General features: G+C 41.7%; 1 protein-coding gene across 1 annotated transcript in view; it reads left to right on the top strand.

Annotated features, from left to right (window-relative positions):
* LOC147236877 (protein kinase C epsilon type-like) overlaps positions 1 to 20,118 on the top strand; it is a 73,012-nt gene that overhangs the window by 36,196 nt on the left and 16,698 nt on the right. The window contains exon 11 of the mRNA XM_086175200.1: positions 12,694 to 12,848. Within this exon, the coding sequence (XP_086031326.1) occupies positions 12,694 to 12,848 (155 nt within the window). The remainder of the gene's footprint in view (positions 1 to 12,693; positions 12,849 to 20,118) is intronic.

Genomic DNA, 20,118 nt, shown 5'->3' with positions numbered 1-20,118 from the left:
CGTCACACCTCCGGCCTGTCCAGGAGCTCCAACTGACCTTTTATCTAAACCTTCTATAGATTTACGTCCGAGCGACGTGGACAGACATCTCTTGCAGACGTGGTTGGTGTTGAATCAGCAGAAACCTATCAGACAGGAATGCACGAGTCCGTGCAACTTTAGCATTAGCGTTCATCATCAGGTCGTCAGGTTTCACTAGGCTTCCCCTCCCTCGCAGTGTCACGCAGGCCAGACTGCAGATGTATGCTTGGTGCTTCTCCCAGGCTTCCATGTCTAAGTATCCATCAGATGAATCGTTTCTCCTTTCTCAGGGGGGTCTTGCTGTGTGACATCCGGGATGACGCCGCTCTGTGGGACCTACTGAAGATGTTTCGATGAGCCAGTCTTTTAAAACTAAATACAGTTGAAACGTCTCATTGGAGACCAACCAGAGTGGGTTAACCTTAACAAGCCCACTCCAGAGTACCCAGACTTGTATGCTTCGTAGTCTATCTTCTCTTTGCAATGACCCTCCTCCAGACTGAAGTTGTCTCCTTGATGCTTCTCCCAGGCCTCCACGTCTAAGTATCCATCAGATGAGTCGTGTCTCCTTTCTCATGCGGGTGTTGCCGTGTGAGTCCTGGGATGACGCCGCCCTGCAGGACCTACTGAAGATATTTCGATGAGCAAGTCTTTTTGAAAACTAAATACAGTTGAAACGTCTCATCGGAGACCCACCCGAGTGGGTCAACCTGAACAAGGCCACTCCAGAGTACTCCAGAGTACCCAGACTTGTATGCTTTGCAGTCTATCTTCTCTTGGGAATGACCCTCCTTCTAGTTCAGGGTCACTCCAGGCAGTAACTCCACAAACACCTGATCGCTAGCCATGGCGGATGTTTACATTGTAGTGCCCTCGTCATGGCGCCTCGATAGGAAGTTGAGAAATCACAGTGCCACCTGCTGGTCTGGTGTTTCCTACTCAGATTGTTTACAAAAGGCTTTGAAAACCGGCGACTGACAACAAAGCAGAATGTTGTCATGTAAATGGAGCCTTGCGGTTTTTGGTCCAATATTCTGGACCTACAGACGTATTGACTGGAACAATCCGGTGAATGTCTGGGCAGAACCGTCAAGACTCGAAGACGGCGTCCTGGGCAAATAATAACATCACTGTTACCGAGGTCAAATGACGTTCGGTCGCAAGCTGACGAAATGCTCCATTTGTCTTCGCCTCTTCTGCTGCCTTCCGTCATTCTGCCACTTGTCCCGAATCTCCGAGAGGACTTTTCTTGGGGCCTTCCAAGAAAAGACTCCTTGGTCCATTAAAAAATACAAGGTTCTGCTCACTTGTTTTCACGAGAGTGCAGGGTAAGATGATATTCCACGGGAGAGCCAGCACGCCGCGGCATGCACTTACCTCTTGTCAGCCGTCCTGAGGAGCTGAAGTGAGGGTGAACTTAACATGCAAGAGCAATTAGCGCGCACACACACACACACACACACGTGCACGCTCACCGATGAGGCCGGCCAAATATGTGTCAGACCTGAGCAGCCAAGTTTTTTCTATTTTTTTTATTTTTAAATCTGCAGTCATTAGCCGAGGGCCCGGGTTCAAGCGCCACGCTAATGCCTGTAATTCTATACTTGCGGGGACTCTCGGTCGAGGCCTTCGTCCCGCGGACTCGAAGTGAACCGCGGCCTGTGATTGGCCGGTTCTCTGTTTGCATGTGGACTCTTAATTTGTTTCTCGGGACGCAGATCATCAACCGGCCAGTCATCGCGTAGTCCGGAAAGCATCCAGAAATTAGACTCCGCGACGCCTGCCAAGCCCGGAAAATCCTCCCGCGTCCGAGCAGGTTGTTTGTAACCATTAAGCCGAGGGTTAATTCATCAGGCTACATTTGCTCGTCCTAATAAAGCGCCGCCATCCATCGCCATCCAAACGGCAGATTGGGCTTTCGGTGAACTCAGGCGTTTAGGGACATGGTTGCGTGTCACGGGCGGCTACATCGGGGCTTCTGCGTTTTGATTAAAAAGTGTGAAGAAGTGGTTTAGGAAAGGGAAAACATTGTGCTTTTATGGTGGACATACAGGGTGGACCGGCCCCCGTCTGCGGTTGTTTATGCGCCCGAGTGCAGTCAACTGTCCCGAGAACAGCGGAGGCACGAAAGATGTAGCCTGGCATGTTTGCAAGTCTTCACAAGCCTGTTTCCAAAAGGGTTTCGCTCTTTGCACCGCCGTCCCCTCCACCCCCTCCACCCTGCTGCAGGTGCAACCACAACAATGGTTCATGTTGCAGAGTTCAGGAAACGGCGCTGCCTCCTCCAGGTTTCCTCCTACTGTCTCGCCCCTCTATTCTGGAAAGTGTTAGCCGCGAAGGGGGGTTAGCATTGCGGCCTCAACTCCGTCACCCGAGAGTCTTACCTTCGGAGATTCTTCTTTTATTTCCTGTAAACTCCTCCAAGTGCCCTTTGACCTTTCTCCCCCAGGTCAAAGGGGAGAAGATCAACTCTTCTTCAGCCCTATGAGGGATCGTAAAACCCTCATTGGGCTTTGCAAAGGACACTCGTGCCCTTTACCCTTGATGGGGTTCACTTGAACTTCAATTTCTAGTCCACTGTGATCTTCTGGTTGATGAAAGCAGTGGAAGCAGCAACTCCGCCACGACTGTGCGAAAACACAATGGCTTCAGGTGTGTCCTCACGGACTGTGAAGATTAAAAACATTTTTGTCTTCGTCACCGTAGAAATGGGAGATAAGCAAAACAGGCGTGCTCATCCAGAGATGGGTGGCCATAACGACAATGGCCGACTCCAGAGGACTTGGACCGGCTTGGCACGAGTACCTCAGAGATAGTTTTCAGAACATCACCATCAGTACGTGGAACCATCTTAAAACCAGAAATGCAGTGTAAGCCCTCGGTTGTTCAGTACTAGCAGCAGCCTTCAACCAATCAGAGTGCCAAAAGGGAACGAGGTTATGGTTGTAGCTCTAGAGTAGACCCGGCGTCCCTGCAATCGGAAGGTTGGCGATTTGGCTCCCCTTCTTGTCAGAGTGTCCTTGAGCAAGACACTAAACCCCCTAGTTCAGGGGTGCCCGATACATCGATGGTGATCTTCCGGTCGATGGCAAAGGTAGTGTTAGAAGATCATGTGGTATTTAAAAAAAGACGTCAGCCTATCGTCCGTCCTCGCTATGAAATTTATCAAGGCTAGTGAGTGTAAAAAAGAAAGGTATGGTTGGGGCTAACAGGGTAGCATGGTAGCTGGGGAGGTTGTCAAGGAAAGCTTGCTAGCTTTTGGATCAGCTATGTAGCATGGAGGGGGGGGATGCTGGATTTCACTGTGAAGCCTTCTTGAGGTGTCCTGGGCCGAACTTGACGAAACACCGATGATGGAAGGTGCCCACTTGAAAGCACCAATGATGTGCTTCAGGCTGTTGGTGGCTAATGTAGGTAAGCGGTGTCTGGCGGGTCGGGTGGTAGCCTGCTAGTATGACCTACAACGGAGCTAACTCAAGCAAAGCTAGCGATCAAACCTAGTTGTCCTCCAATTTATTTCTTTTAAACTTCAGAAAGGGTATTAAAACGAGTTGGGGAGCTGGACCAAGTAGGAATCCAAAAACCTATCACTTCCATAAGGGGCGGGAGGAGAACTTTTTTTTTACCCCTATGTCATTTTCGAAGGGAAACGTAGACGGCGTTTTCGGTTACCGTTCGTAAAAAACTGCGACTATGAGTCCCCTCCAAAAAGAGAGCTGAAGGGCAAAGGAACTAAAATCACAGTTGTCCACAAAAAAATACAGTCGTCCACAACTCCTGCCCGAGTTGCTCCCGATTGGTCCGGTTAGCGCCCGGCGCACTAGCATCTTTGGATCACCGCCTAATCCAGCCATGGAGCTCATCTTTATTCCCGACCTGAAGTCCGTGCTTTGCAGCTGATCTGGAGATGTCCAGGCAGGTCACGTCAACCCCTTGTGAGATAACTAGTCCTGATCCAGGTTGAGTCGGGGAGTGCAGCAGCAGGGGGGGGGGGGGTTGTCTGGGTTGCTAGGCTACAAGCGCTAAAGTTAGCTCGACGGCTAAGGTAATGAATATGTCGGATTGGGAACGTCGGGTTTTTTAATAATCACACCTGACGACCCGCACCTGGTAGAAAAGCGCACAGATGTGTTTACGGGAGTTTTAAGGACAAGCATTCTTGATGTTCCTCCAGGGCCACACACACACACACACACACACACACACACACACAGGAGTGTGCACAATACACTCTGTTCTCCAATTACATTAATTTCCTGCAACCGTCCTCGCTAAGCAAAAATAAAAGACGGGGGGAGGAGGGGGCGGATTGCTTTTCTCTTAAAGGAAAAGTTTGTTTAAAATTTTTAAAAAAAAGGGGTGTCTTTACCGTTTTTTTCGGTAGCGGACGATCGGTAACGGAGTCCCGATCAGACGGCGACCGGAATGGAACGGTAGATATCGTAAAGAAAAGGGGGAGTTCCTGAGTTCGGAGAGCGGCGAGCGAAATCACAGCGGGCGTCTCCACTCGGAGGCCTCCGAGTGGTAACGGCCAAGCGGTAATCGCCCGTAATGTTCCGAGGAAAATGGGGCAGCAATTGGCCTTTTTTGTTTTTTGTCCGCGGACGAAAAAGTACAGACCCCTTGTGTTTGATTCGCGGGCTCATTTCATCCGACACTGTGGTCACTTGTTGCGCTCGGGGATCTCGTACTGTTTCGGCTCTTTCATGCGGCGTTTATTCCTTTTCCTTCCCCCCCCCCCTTTTTCCCTGTTTTCCTTTTCGGTCTCGCTTCCCTTCGCCTCCCTTTCTGCCCTCCGCCGTTCTCCCGATTTGCGCTTCGGAGCCACGGAATCGGAGCGGCGTCCGAACCGCCGGCGCGTTCGCGCTCGTCAAACGCTATCAAAACCCCACCACGTCCGTTTCGGCAAAGTCAGGTTGGAGGTTCTTCTGGATTGGACACCGCGGACAAATGACCAGCTAGCTGTTCCGTTGGGTGAAGCCCCCAGATGGGTCAAATTAAGAATCGGCGGCAGCTGCAGCAGCGACCAGCTGCCGCTAATCAAGATCCCTATAAAGGGCAGCGGCACGCTCTGCCTGGTGCCGGGGGATCGTGGTTGCCCAACAACCCTGACCTTGTGGATCCCCACGACCCCTGCCGTGACTGGACCTAGCCAGGTGCCTGGAGTTCCCCTTTGACCAACAACTCTGACCTTGTGAGACCCCCTGGTGGACCACCAGACCTCGACCCTGCGAGAACCCCTTGTGGACCAGGCCCCCCCTGGACCTTCGGACCTTGACCTTGTGAGACCCCCTTGTGGACCACCGGACCCCGAGTGTAGACCGGGACCCCCTGGTGGACCACCGGACCACGACCCTGCGAGAACCCCGTTACGACCAGACCCAGTCGGCCGGTGCAACATCGGACCCCGACCCTGCGAAGATGCGAAGACCCCGCATCCAATGGTCAAAAATAAAACATCCGAACATACTCTATCCTTGGTGTGGTTCCCTGCTCGAGTCCGACCCGCGACACTGGGTCTCACAAGGCTGGGTCTCAGGAAGGGTCTCAGGAAGGATCCTAGGCAGGGTTACAGGAAGGGTTCCACAATCCTCCAGCCCTGGGACCTCTTCTCGAGTCCCTCGCGAATTCCCCGAGCAGAGCATGCCACTGCTCTTTATGGGGCCGGGTAATTAGCAGCAGCTGGCGCTGATTACCAATTGGACCCAGCCGTGTGAGACCCTGACACTCGTACCACACAAACTGACCCGAAGCTCTTCACCCATGTGCTACCCGGTGTTGCGCCGCGACCTCTCTTCCTTGGTAGGACCTTTTTTCGTCAACATAACATCTGTCCATCTGACCCCCGCCTTGCAAGCACTACATCTTGTGTAGAGTCCAATCGTGATTGGACGTGGAGCAGAATCCATACAGTCATCAGATAGCTTGACAGAAGAGGGTATGCTTCCAGAAACATGTACTCAAAAGAGTGTACATTTTGGTTACGTCCCATCTGGGGGGTTGTGTCGGGACTCAAAAAGCACAGATTTGTCCCCAAAGATTGGATCTGAAACATCGGCGAGGTCATTCTCCTCTTCGTTGCCTTCTCCTCTGATGAGGAACCGTCCCGTTTCAGAGGAGAACCAAATTGGATCCCAGCAGATACCAAAATGTCATTGTCCGAGGTGGAGGATGATCCGGGCGTTTTCCTATAGATGGTGCTGTGTGTGTTTGTGTGAGTGTGTGTGAGCGAGCATGGGAAACCAGTATCTGTGCATAATTATACCCAGGAAATGTTTATTCATGTTTGATTGGGTGGGACCGGCCGGGACCCTGGACACATTTAAACAAACTATTTCGACATCCTGTTTAAAGTCGCGCGAGAGACAGAGGTGGACCGCCGGCCCTCTTATGTAACCTCCTGCAGCCAGTGGCTGCAGTGGCTCTGGAAGCAGGGACTGGGAAGGGCGCGAGACCTTCTCTGGAACAGCCAGTGTTCTGAGATGGATGAGTTTTACACAAAAAGAGTGGAAGAAGCTGCCAAACTTAAACCAATATGTAGCTCTGTGACACAGTTGAGCTTCGACTGGGTTCATCCAAAGGGTGTTCTTCTTGGGTGTCCTTTAGGGACAGTACCCAATACCCTATACTTTTGTTGTATCTCCACTGGTGAGGTTCCAAACCGGCCTAACCGATAAGTAAACGTGACATGAACAGACTTGCCATCCACTGATTGGCAGGAGAATGTCTTCACAAATAAAAAAAAAAAAAAACTGCAGGAGCATACATGTAGGCATGGCTGCTGTGGTCCTCTTTGGCGCCTCTTGTTTCGTGGAAAAAGTAGGTACTTTTGTTGTATCTCCTCTGGTGAGGTTCCAAACCAGCCGAACCGATAAATAAAAATGACATGAGCAGACTTGCCGTCCACTGATTGGCCGGAGAATATCTTCACAAATAAAAAAAAAAACCTGCCGAGGAGCATACATGTACGCATGGCTGTTGTGGTCTTCTTTGGCGCCTCTTGTTTCGGGGAAAAAGAAGGTACTTTTGTTGTATCAAACCTCACCAGAGGTGAATTTTTTTTTTTTATAAGAACAGACTTGCCATCCACTGATTGGCTGGAGAATATCGTCACAAAAAAAAAAAAACTGCAGGAGCATACATGTACATATGGCTGCTGTGGTCCTCTTTGGCGCCTCTTGTTTCGTGGAAAAAGAAGGTACTTTTGTTGTATCTCCTCTGGTGAGGTTCCAAACCAGCCGAACCGATAAATAAAAATGACATGAGCAGACTTGCCGTCCACTGATTGGCCGGAGAATATCTTCACAAATAAAAAAAAAAAACCTGCCGAGGAGCATACATGTACGCATGGCTGTTGTGGTCTTCTTTGGCGCCTCTTGTTTCGGGGAAAAAGAAGGTACTTTTGTTGTATCAAACCTCACCAGAGGTGAATTTTTTTTTTTTATAAGAACAGACTTGCCATCCACTGATTGGCTGGAGAATATCGTCACAAAAAAAAAAAACTGCAGGAGCATACATGTAGGCATGGCTGCTGTGGTCCTCTTTGGCGCCTCTTGTTTCGTGGAAAAAGAAGGTACTTTTGTTGTATCTCCTCTGGTGAGGTTCCAAACCAGCCGAACCGATAAATAAAAATGACATGAGGAGACTTGCCGTCCACTGATTGGCCGGAGAATATCTTCACAAATAAAAAAAAAACCTGCCGAGGAGCATACATGTACGCATGGCTGTTGTGGTCCTCTTTGGCGCCTCTTGTTTCGTGGAAAAAGAAGGTACTTTTGTTGTATCTCCTCTGGTGAGGTTCCAAACCAGCCGAACCGATAAATAAAAATGACATGAGGAGACTTGCCGTCCACTGATTGGCCGGAGAATATCTTCACAAATAAAAAAAAAACCTGCCGAGGAGCATACATGTACGCATGGCTGTTGTGGTCTTCTTTGGCGCCTCTTGTTTCGGGGAAAAAGAAGGTACTTTTGTTGTATCAAACCTCACCAGAGGTGAAATTTTTTTTTATAAGAACAGACTTGCCATCCACTGATTGGCTGGAGAATATCGTCACAAAAAAAAAAAACTGCAGGAGCATACATGTAGGCATGGCTGCTGTGGTCCTCTTTGGCGCCTCTTGTTTCGTGGAAAAAGAAGGTACTTTTATTGTATCTCCTCTGGTGAGGTTCCAAACTAGCCGAACCGATAAATAAAAATGACATGAGCAGACTTGCCGTCCACTGATTGGCCGGAGAATATCTTCCCAAAAAAAAAAAAAAAAAAACCTGCAGGAGCATACATGTACGCATGGCTGTTGTGGTCTTCTTTGGCGCCTCTTGTTTCGTGGGACAAGAAGGTCCTCCACTATTTATATGCTTGTGTCGCAGATAAAAACACGTCACAGCACTTTTGACGACTCCGCCCACATCGAAGAGCGATTACGAAGCGGTGGAAAGCCGCCCAAAAACATTGGACCAGTACCCTAGAAAAGTGGCTTTCGGCATACCCGATTGACAGGAGACCCTTCCAGGTTAAACCCCGCCTCCTGGGAGGGCCCGTCAAGGATGGGCGTCGTAGATAATGTCCAAATTAATGAAACCCAAACACGACCAACCATCCTTCTGGAAGCTGAACTTCAGAATGACGGCGCTGCTATCACATCGCTGAGCGCCATTCAGAAGAACAAAAGTTCCTGAAGCCCTCCGACCGTCATTATTAGCCACTTCCTGTTTATTGTTGCTTTAAGTGGAGGCAGGAAGAGAGCAATGTCTGACTGGAAAATCTCCCCGCTGACCGACTTCCTTATAGCTATAAGTTAATTGTAATTATGTCTGTTTGGGGAAACGGCTCTGCTCGGCAACCCGCCCCCGAGAGCGCTAGCCGTTGGCTCGCGCGGCGTCTTCGTCTCGGCTAGCGACGCACGGAAACGCGGCGTTTCAATTCGGAAACTTTGCCTTCTTTTGAGACGAGCTTTTTTTTATTCATCCGTTCATTCGTTCGTTCTCCATCCAGCCTTTCCAAGCCGTCATCGGACATTCGTTCATTCATTTACGTCATATAAAGACAATCTTTCTCGCTACGAATAATAGTTTTTTTCATTGGACCTTCTGGATCTTATTTTGGAAAATATTTGTTTCCGCCTTGTTGAGCCGCATTTTGTAATAAACGTCCAAATTGTAATCACTTTTTCATTTCATTTTGTAATAAAGCCGCATTTTGTAATAAACTGCCACATTTTGTAATAAATTTTGCCGCATTATGTAATAAGTTATTACATTTTGAGAAGATTATTACAAAATGCACTTGCAACTTTTTTATTCTCTAGGAAATGTAATAACGTGGAATTTATAGAATATTCTCTGTTAATGCAACCTTTGAATAGTGAACTGATAGTAATTGCTAAGTACTGCTACTAGGCTAATACAGTGATGCTAATAATAGGCCTAGCTTTTACAAATACTTTCAAGTAAAATAAAATACAATCAACAAACTTATGCTTTAGAATTGTTATTACATAATGCACCATGTTATTACATTTCCTAGAAAATAAAAAAGTTGCAAGTGCATTTTGTAATAATCTTCTCAATATGTAATAACTTATAACATAATGTGGCAAAATTTATTACAAAATGCGTTGGGGCAGTTTATTACAAAATGCGGCTTTATTAAAAAATGAAATGAAAAAGTTATTACATTTTGGACGTTTATTACAAAATGCACTGTTATTACAAAACTTAACTCCGTTGCGCCGTTTCACACATCATCTACCGCGATAAAGGGATTTTTATTCTTTCTAATGAAGCCAACAAACCCTCAAAATTTTTATTTATATTTTAATTTTTTCCTTTTTTTTTTTAAATATATTTATTTTTTACTATTTTTTTTACATACAATTATTTATTTTGTTATTATAGAGCAAAGTCTTGCCTAAAATAAAGTGGAATCTAATTCTGATTAAATACCGTGCGCTGACAAAATGTTATAATTTTATTTATAATTTTATTTTTTATGCATAAAAAGGTTTTATTCACGTCATAGAAACATCCGACTATTCACTCATTCATTCATGGATCGTTTAATATTTATAAAAAAATCTGCAAAATAAATAAAAATAAAAACAAATGAAATAAAATAAAAGAGCCTGATGGACGACAAACAGAACCGAAACATTCTCACGGTTACGTTGGAAAGTGGTGGACGCTTTTTGTGTGTGTGTGTGTGTGTGTGTGTGTGTGTGTGTGTGTGTGTTTTAGCACATTTTAGTTAACAACAGGCAGGTGCACAAAGTTCACCGCGAGTACTCGGATACTGCGAGTACTCTGTACATTATCGGACCGACACCCGGCCACAAATCAGTGTCTGTGTGTGTGTGTGTGTGTGTGTGTGTGTGTGTGTGTGTGTGTGTGTGTGTGTGTGTGTTCATACGTGCAGGTAGACGGTGGGAGTCTCTCTCCACGCCGAGGCCGGGAACAATGGCTCCAAGGGGCTCATCCTGGCTCCTTATATACTGTGCTGTTTATATCACACACACACACACACACACACACACACACACACACACACACACACACACACACTCTCTCCCTCACTTCCTATAAGAAGAAAGCGAGCTGTAATTCAGGAAGGTGGCCATTTTTATTTTTTTTCTCCCCCCCCGGAGGTCGTTTTCAATACCAAGAGAATAGAAGTGGAAGGGTGTGGTATGGAGTGTGTGTGTTTTTAAGGTGTGTGTGTGTGTGTGTGTGTGTTCGCAGGAAGCTGGGGGAATTGTGTGTGTGTGTGTGTGTGTGTGTGTGTGTTTTGGGGGGGGTCACTTGAGCAGTCAGCAGGTCGTAAAATAGGCTTCATGTCATCGTGGCTGGGATTTAATCCCAAATTGGTGGTTTGGGTTTTATATCTAATAAAATTAATTACTTGCTCACTACAATTGTTGTTTTATTTGCAAAATAAAAAAAAAATCTTGATTCCACGGAAATTGGTGACCAGATTATCTTAACTCACAAGTGCATCTATTTGAGATTTGAGCGTTTGGCGCAGACGTGGCCGCTGACTTTCAAAGTGGCGTTTAAAGACGCGCGCCGCTAGCTAGCATACGAAAATCAGGTAAAAACACGTGTGCATGTTGTGGAGCATCGTCTGCGAGAAGGTAGGAGATGTTTACGAGGATGTGGCGCAGAAAATCAGGAGAGTCCGAGCCGGTTTGACAGTTTTAAAACACTGCGTCGCTAATTGACGTGTAGCAAAGTGTGCAAGCTACAGTTAGCATAACATTGCAGCATTAAGCGCGCAGCTAGTAAGCTAAGTTAAAAAGCATGAAAAGAAAAATTAAAGATGAAACCCATTTTACGCCAATTTAAAAATAAAAACAGTTTTTTACTTTTTTTATGCTCTTGTTTCATTTTACATATTCTCTTTTTATTTTACTTTATAAAGTTCGGTGGCCCCTTGAGATATGAATCACTTTATATATGAATTTTTTCAAAATGCAAAGCGCATTTCCAGCAAAAAAAAAAAAAAAAATGATGATACAAATTCAAGAGCGATAAAATCAAAATTTGAAATTCACGAGAATTCATCTTGTGAATTGGCGCCGCTCACTGCTTTTAATAAAAAGAAAAACACCAAAAATTTTAAAGTAAAATTGAATGTGATAAAATGATCATCATAAGTTTACTTCAGCGTTAGTTTAATTTTAATTTAATAATCATCATAAGTTGATGTAATCTTAGTTTAATTTTAATTTAATAATCATCATAAGTTGATTGTAACGTTAGTTTAATTTTAATTTAATAATCATCATAAGTTGATGTAATCTTGGTTTAATTTTAATTTAATAATCATAAGTTGATTGTAATGTTAGTTTAATTTTAATTTAATAATCATCATAAGTTGATTGTAACGTTAGTTTAATTTTAATTTAATAATCATCATAAGTTGATTGTAATCTTAGTTTAATTTTAATTTAATAATCATACGTTGATTGTAATGTTAGTTTGATTTTAATTTAATAATCACAAGTTGATTGTAATGTTAGTTTAATTTTAATTTAATAATCATAAGTTGATTGTAATGTTAGTTTGATTTTAATTTAATAATCATAAGTTGCTTGTAATATTACAACACTACAAGTTTACAATAATCATGATATTTATTTTTGATGTCCCTTTCATGTTTAATATCCTTCTTTTCCAGGGTTTTTTCCAAAACAATATCCTTATTTATTTATTTTTGTTTGTCTTTTGGGGGCGGTAACAATGAATTTATTTTCTGTTATTATTTTAAATGGAGAAAATTCATTTAAGACACCAAAAAATGAACATAAGAACCCACTACTTTTAATGAAATTCGTTAATTAAATGAATTAAAGTTGTATTTTAAGGGACCGTTGTGTATTTTTACTAAGACACTTTATAGTTTATTTTTATTTCTAATTCTGCCTTTTTCTTTTCATTATTTATTACTGTTACATTTTCTGTAACTCTGGCACAACAATTTCCTTCGGGATTAATAAAGTTGTTCTTATATCATCTTATCTTTCTCATTTTAAAACAAAATAACAAAACCGGACGGGGGTTTCGGAGAAATTTAATTCAACATATCAAGGTTTTGCTGACGGCGGAGAAACATCTCGCTCTTTTTTTTTTTTTTTTTTTAATCGCCTTCCCGTTATTTTTCCCCGTCCACCTCAGGACCGCCTCTTCTTCGTGATGGAGTACGTCAACGGCGGCGACCTGATGTTCCAGATCCAGCGGTCCAGGAAGTTCGACGAGACCAGGTCCCGCTTCTACGCCGCCGAGGTCACGTCGGCCCTGATGTTCCTCCACCGGAACGGGGTCATATACAGGTAACCACGGCAACGACGGATGTTATTCGTGCTTTTTGAACCGAGAGCGTCACGGAAACCAACACTCGGTTTCGGGTTTTGACGACACGGACGCAAATTTGAATTGCGCGGTTTAATTAACTGCAATTCTAATTATAAAAAAAAGAAAAAAAAAAAAAAAGCATTGAAATCATACCGCTTAAACCAATGCTAAATCAGTTAAACAACAATAACAGCAAATGGATTGGGGTAGAAGATAAAACACTGATATTTGTAAATTAATTAATAATCCAAATTAATTAATTTTTTTTACCATTTTGGGTTGGTTTTTTTGTTTGCAGTATTATCCAGGCGACACTTTTATTTAAATTCAAAATAAATCATTTTATTCGTTCACATCATATGGAGTCGTACAAACCGGACGTAATAAACCGGTTACTACTCTTAACATGTAGACATACAAGCATTCATTTATTCATTCAAATTCAAAATAAATCATTCACTCATTCACTCCCATGTCATATAGAGACATAAAACCATCCATTCATTCAAATTTAAAATAAACAATTCACTTATTCACTCCCATGTCATATAGTGACATACAACCATTCATTCATTTCATTTCGAAATAAACCAAATAAACAGCCAATCATTCATTCATTCACACGTTATGTAGAAACATTCCTTCATTCAAATTCAAGACAAACTGTTCACTCATTCATCCCCATATTGTATAGAGACGTACAAACATTCACTCAATCATTCAAAATCAAAATAAACAACAATTCACTCATTCATTCATTCAAATTTAAAATAAATCCTTCATTCACACCCTTCATATAGACACTCAACCATTCATTCATTCATTTGTGTTCAGAATAAAAAATCATTCACTCAGTCATTCAAATGAAAATAAACAACCATTCACTCATTCATTCATTCAAATTCAAATTAAATCCTTAATTCACACCCTTCATATAAACATACAACCATTCATTCATTCAAATTCAGAATAAACAAACAACGATTCACTCATTCATTCATTCAAATTCCACATAAATCATTCATTCACACCCTTCATATGGAAACGTAAAACCATTCATTTTAAGACAATCGAACATTTTTAAAAAAACTCCCCCGACATCTTTAGCTGCTGATTTTAAAATACATCCAACTTTCACCAATTTAAAAATATAACCATTTATTTACATTCTTTTTTTTAGGCTCTCTTTTTTTTACATTCTTTTTTTTATGTGTTATTATTACTTTATAAAGTACAGTGGCCGCTCAAAATATGAATCGGTTTATAAACAATTTTTTTTAAAGATACGAAGTGTTATTTGAGCAAATTTCATCCTTGAAATATTATGATAATGAATAAATGTATTAGTAATAAATTATTATCAAAAAACTTGACATGAATAAGAGAGCCAGAAATTCTAAATTCTAAATTTGCTTAATTTTAGAAAATAAGCAAATAACCAAAACTTCACAAGATCAATTCTTTAAGGAAAAAGTGTTCTAGAAACAGTTATTCAGAGGAAAATGAATCAAAACGATGAAAAACGTGAAGAAAACTAAAAAGTTAAATTGCAGTTAATTAAGTCGATTTTTATTTGATAATCATCACAAGTTAATTGTAATGTTAAGTTAATTTTAATTAATTAATCATCATAAATTGAGTGAAATGTCAAGGTAATTCTAATTTAATAATCATCATAAGCTAATTTTAATGTTAAGTTAATTTTAATTTAATAATTATTATAAGTTAATTTTAATGTTAAGTTAATTTCCATTTTATAATCATAGCACATTTATTGAACTGTCAAGTTAATCGCAATTTAATCATCATCATAAGTTAATTGTAATGTTAAGTTAATTTCAATCTATTAATCATTGTAAGTTTATTGTAATGTCAAGTTAATTTTAATTTAATCATCATCATAAGTTAATTGTGATGTTAAGTTCATTTCAATTTAATAATCATTGTACGTTTATTGTAATGTTAAGTTAATGTTAAGTTAATGTAAATTTAATAATCATTGCAAGTTTATTGTAATGTTAAGCAAGTTTCAATTTAATAATCATTGTAAGTTATTGTAATGTTAAGTTAATATCAATTTAATAATGATTGCAAGTTTATCGTAATGTTAAGTTAATTTTTATTTAATCATCATCCTAAGTTAATTGTAATGTTAAGTTCATTTCAGTTTAATAATCATTGCAAGTAAACTATATTGTTAAGTTTATTTTAATTCATAATCATCATAAGTTAATTGTAATGTCAAGTTAATTTGAATCTAATCATCATCATAAGTTAATTTCATACTTAAGTTAATTTTAATTTAATAACCATCACAAGTTTAGTGAAATAATATGTTAATTTCCTGGACATTTAGGGATCATTTCTATTTTATAATTCCGCTCTACACTTGCAAACACCTCCATCCAAAAAGTTAGATTTGGATAACCGGTTATTTCCTCAGCCCGGCTAACCGGATTCCCTCCGAACGCCATTATTTCCAGATCTAACTGTGTATCTGCGGGCGTCCGCTGATTAAATTGACGTCTGAAAACTCGCCCTGAAGAAAACATCTCCTTTACAGGAAATGGCCGGTTGCCGCGGTTTCTCTCCCGCAAGCCCAAACGCCATGAACCCGAACCTCCACGCGACAGTGTAACCCCGTCCGTCTGCGTTTTGTAGCGCCTTCGGCCGCTCGAAGTGACGCCGAGCGTCTGTTTAGCCGTGAAATGTGAACCCGTCGACCCCCGGGCTCGCCGATGACATCACCGCCGCCGGCGTTTATCCGCCGCCGTGAGCTCCTCAGTCATAATATCACCGGCGGCCAATGGCGAGCGGGCAGGCGCTCGCACAAAAGACACACAGCGGCTGGAATCATAACACCATTGTGACAAACGGAGCCTGACCAGCAGCTTCAGGCACACACACACACACACACACACACACACACACACACACACACGACAAAATCACCGAAAGGGGAAAAGAAAAGAAGCGTCGTCTTTGCGGTGTTTTCCGACTGCTAGTCGATGTTTAAGTCTCTCGTCATGCAATGTGTGTGTGTGTGTGTGTGTGTGTGTGTGTGTGTGTGTGTGGTATCTCATTTCACGGCTCATCGTCTCACGACGGTGGAATTTACCGCAGGATCACCTTTAAAAACTAGATGCTAATATCTGGCGTGCTACAATTCCTATAACAAAACTCCATTCAGAAAACTGCAAATTTTAACCTTGTTTTCTTGCCGTCTTCCGTTCAAACGCGACAAAGCTTGAAGCCGGAGCTTGTTTGAACCAACATGGCGTCCTCGTGATTTCGGGCGCCATTTTGGATCCATTTCCTGCTCAATTTTCTTTTATTATGAAATTAGTACTGGCGGAACCTTTGAGTCAAATTTTGTACAACAATCCGCAGGCTAGCAGTTAACTTCGAGTGCCATTCACTATGCTAAGCTAATTAGCATGCCTCCAAATGATATGCCTCATACCATTGTTGACCAGAACATGAACAACAAATGTTTTCAAGAACATTTTGTCCAGATTCTTCACCTCGCTGCTCCTCCATCTTCCTCCTCCTCCTCATCCCTCCCTCCTGTCACTCCTCCGCTGTTTTCCCTCGTCAAAATAATTTTAAAGTTTGGACGCCATGCAGGTTCAGACTGGTCCGCGCACACGCTTTGTCTGGCAGGCGAAGACAGTCGTCCGTCCGCATGTTTTTCCCCTCTGCTGTTTCTTTTTTTTTTGTTTGTTTTTTAGTTTTAGTGCTTTTTTCAGTTTTAAATGGACAAACACTTCCTGTTTGTAATGACGCCGTCACCCAAAAGAACGGCTTGATGTTTTTTCGGTTCGGGGTTAAACGTGAAAAATACAACCCTCCAGTTTCCCTGGACAAAACTTCAAATGGTACTTCGGAAGGAAGTACTTTCAGAGTACTCAAAAAATGCTGCGTCACCACTGCAACCGCTAACAGGAAGTACATAAATATACATCAAGGATGCTAATAAGAGGCTAATAAGATATGCTATTTAAAGATGCAAATAAGAGTCTATAAGGATGCTAATCAGGCGGTCTAAAGATGCTATTGAAATATACTATGTATAGATGCTAATAGGCTGCTACAAATATGCTATTTACAGATGCTAATAAGAGTATATAAGGATGCTAATAAGGGGGTTGAAAGATGCTATTAAAATATACTACTTATAGATGATAGTAAGAGTCTATAAGGATGCTAATAGGAATGTTTAAAAATGCTATTAAAAGATACTATTTATAGATGCTAATAGGCTGCTACAAATATGCTATTTATTCATGCTAATAAGAGTCTATGAGGATGCTAATAACAGAGTTTAAAGATGCAATTGAAACATACAAATTAAAGATGCTAATAGGCTGCTACAATGTGCTATTTAAAGATGCGAATAAGAGTCTATCAGGATCTTAATCAGGCGGTTTAAAGATGCTATTAAAACGTACTATGTATAGATGCTAATAGGCTGCTACAATGTGCTATTTATAGATGCTAATAAGAGTATATAAGGATGCTATTAAGAGGGTTTAAAGATGCTATTAAAATATGCTACTTATAGATGATAGTAAGAGTCTATAAGGATGCTAATAAGAATGTTTAAAAATGCTGTTAAAAGATACTATTTATAGATGCTAATAGGCTGCTACAAACATGCTATTTATTGATGCAAATAAGAGTCTATAAGGGTTTAAATATTCAAAGATACTGTTTATATATGCTAATAAGCTGCTATAAAAGATGCTACTTATAGATGCTTGTAAGATACTATGAAGATGGTATTGAAAGATTCTGTTCATAGACGCTAATAATGCCATCAATGCTATCTAAAGATGCTATTCAAAGATAGTAGTAAGATTCTTTAAATAAATACATGCTATTAATATAAATATAAATTAAAATAAATGAATGATAAATAATAAAATAAATAAAATAAAATATATATATATATACATAAAAAAAAATTCTAGGAGGGAGTGGAGGGAGGAGAAAAAGAATGAGAAGAAGGAGGGATAAAAGAAATAGGGAAGGAATTGATGGAAGGAGGAAGACGGAAGGAAAGATAAATGTTCTGGACTCCAGCACCACTTCTCCATCCTTTCACCCTTCCATTCCTCCACATCTCCATCACTCCATCACTCCACACCTCCACATCTCCAGCTCTTCATCCCTCCATCTCCTCACAGATCTTCACAGACTCCAGCATTGTAACCAAATAGTCCCTCGGTCGCTTCCCACCCGAGGGCCATGTTTAGGAGCTCCCAGTTTATTTTCCCAATCCGGGTCTTTGTTTTCCCACACACACACCAGCAACAGTTATGTTTGTGTGTGTGTGTGTGTGTGTGTGTGTGTGAGGGTACGTAGGGGCGAGGAGGCTAGCTGTCACAGAGCAGAGGGTCTGCCTCTGAGGACGTAATGGAAAAATCACTCAAGATTACCGCGGAACACAGGAAATGCTCTCAATTAGGACCCGATTGCTGCGTGCGCATGTGCACATGCATTTGTGTGTGTGTGTGTGTGTGTGTGTGTGTGTGAGTGTGTGTGTTCGTTTGTGCATTCGCATACTCCTGACAGCTTCTGTTCTGGGACGACACCAATACGCCGGACCTTCTCCACCCTCTGAAGGGGCCACTGTCATATTCTTGACATTTTATATTCTTATTATAATAAATATAAATATATAAATGGGTTTTGAAAAGACAGAAGAGAAAAGGTGTCTGTAGTGACTTGTTCTATCCAGGATCAGCTGATCTGAAGGGATGAAGCCCCTCTCTGTGAGGTCCTGGGGTCTTTGGCTGGAAGGGGAGGGTTGATGGAGGGAGCTGTATGTCCAGTAGGTGAAGAGTGACCTTCTGTGACCTTCACAGCTAAAGGGGGGGGTCGGGATGGGGGTCAACTAACCTGTCCAATGAAGCTCTCGCCCCTGACGACTTCATCATTGGAATTCAAAGATTTGTTTTTGTTTTTTTTACTGTCATACATCTCTTACGGTAAAAGAGATGTATGACGGATCTATGAGGCCATCGGGCAGTCGTCACCAGAAGTTGCTGATGTGTCCTTGGTTGAGAACCCCCAAGCTGTCCCAGATGGTCTGGTTAGCGCTTTGAAACCGCAAGGTGTAGAAACACCACATAAAGAAAGCTCGGATGCAGCTTCGGCCATATTTGTGTCCCCCGTCAGCTTCCAGGGAGCGAGTCCCCTTCTCATTCCAGCTCTTTCACTGGTGGATCCAGAAGGCTGGAGTTCTTCTCGTCCATACTCCCCTCGAGTTTGGAGCGCTTTTGACCCTCCCCACTTCTTTTTGTACCTTTTCTTGAGGAACCACCATCCATGGGAACCCCTGGAAGCTACAGAGAAACCTGGTGGTGGAAGACCTGCAGACTCTCATTCATTCATTACCTGACTTTCAAGCCTGTCCTCTTTTTAGGATGCTATTTATAGAAGCTCCCGAAATATACTAATACGAAATTATTGTAGACGCTAAATGGAAATGCTATGAAGATGCTGTTTATAGTTGCTAATCAGATTAGCTAATTTAAAGATGCTTATCGGAGGCTATAAAGATGCTTTTTAAAGATATTATTATAGATGCTATTAAGCTACTACAAATATGCTATTTATAGATGCTAATAAAAGTCTATAAGGATGCTAATAAGAGGGTTTAAAGGTGCTCTTAAAATATACTATTTATAGATGCTAATAAAAGTCTATATGGATGCTAATAAGATGGTTTAAAGATGCTATTAAAATTTAATATTTGTAGATGTTAAGAAGCTGCTACAAAAGATACTATTATAGGTGCTTATAAGATTCCAAGAAGATGCTATTTAAAGATTATGTTTATAGATGCTAATAATGCTATGAAAATGCTATCTAGACATGCTATTAACAGATGCTCTAAAAGGCTATTTGTGGATGCAATTAAGCTTCTATAAAGATGCTACTCAAAGATGCTATAGAGGTACTATTTAGAAATGCTAATAAGATACATCTTAAAAACAAGATGCTATAATCATACGATTTAAAGATGCGATTTAAAAATAATAACAATAATAATAATAATACATACAATTTGTATAGCGCTTTTCAAGGTACACAAAGACGCTTTACAAGTTGACGACAGAAAAAAAATGCTAATACGCTCTGCCTCAGTCCTCTTTTAGAGTTAAAGCTAAAGCTAAAGTTTCTATTTTAGTTTGTTGTCGTTGCTAAAAGGCCCTCGGTTCGTCAGCAGCAGCTTCCTGC

The sequence above is a fragment of the Fistularia commersonii genome, chromosome 2, assembly GCF_037954325.1.
Source record: "Fistularia commersonii isolate RoL2024-O1a breed Wild chromosome 2, RoL_Fcom_v1.0, whole genome shotgun sequence".
In the NCBI taxonomy this organism is placed as follows: Eukaryota; Metazoa; Chordata; class Actinopteri; order Syngnathiformes; family Fistulariidae; genus Fistularia; species Fistularia commersonii.
Note: the sequence above shows the minus strand (reverse complement) of the source record. Positions and strands in the feature narration are given on the sequence as shown.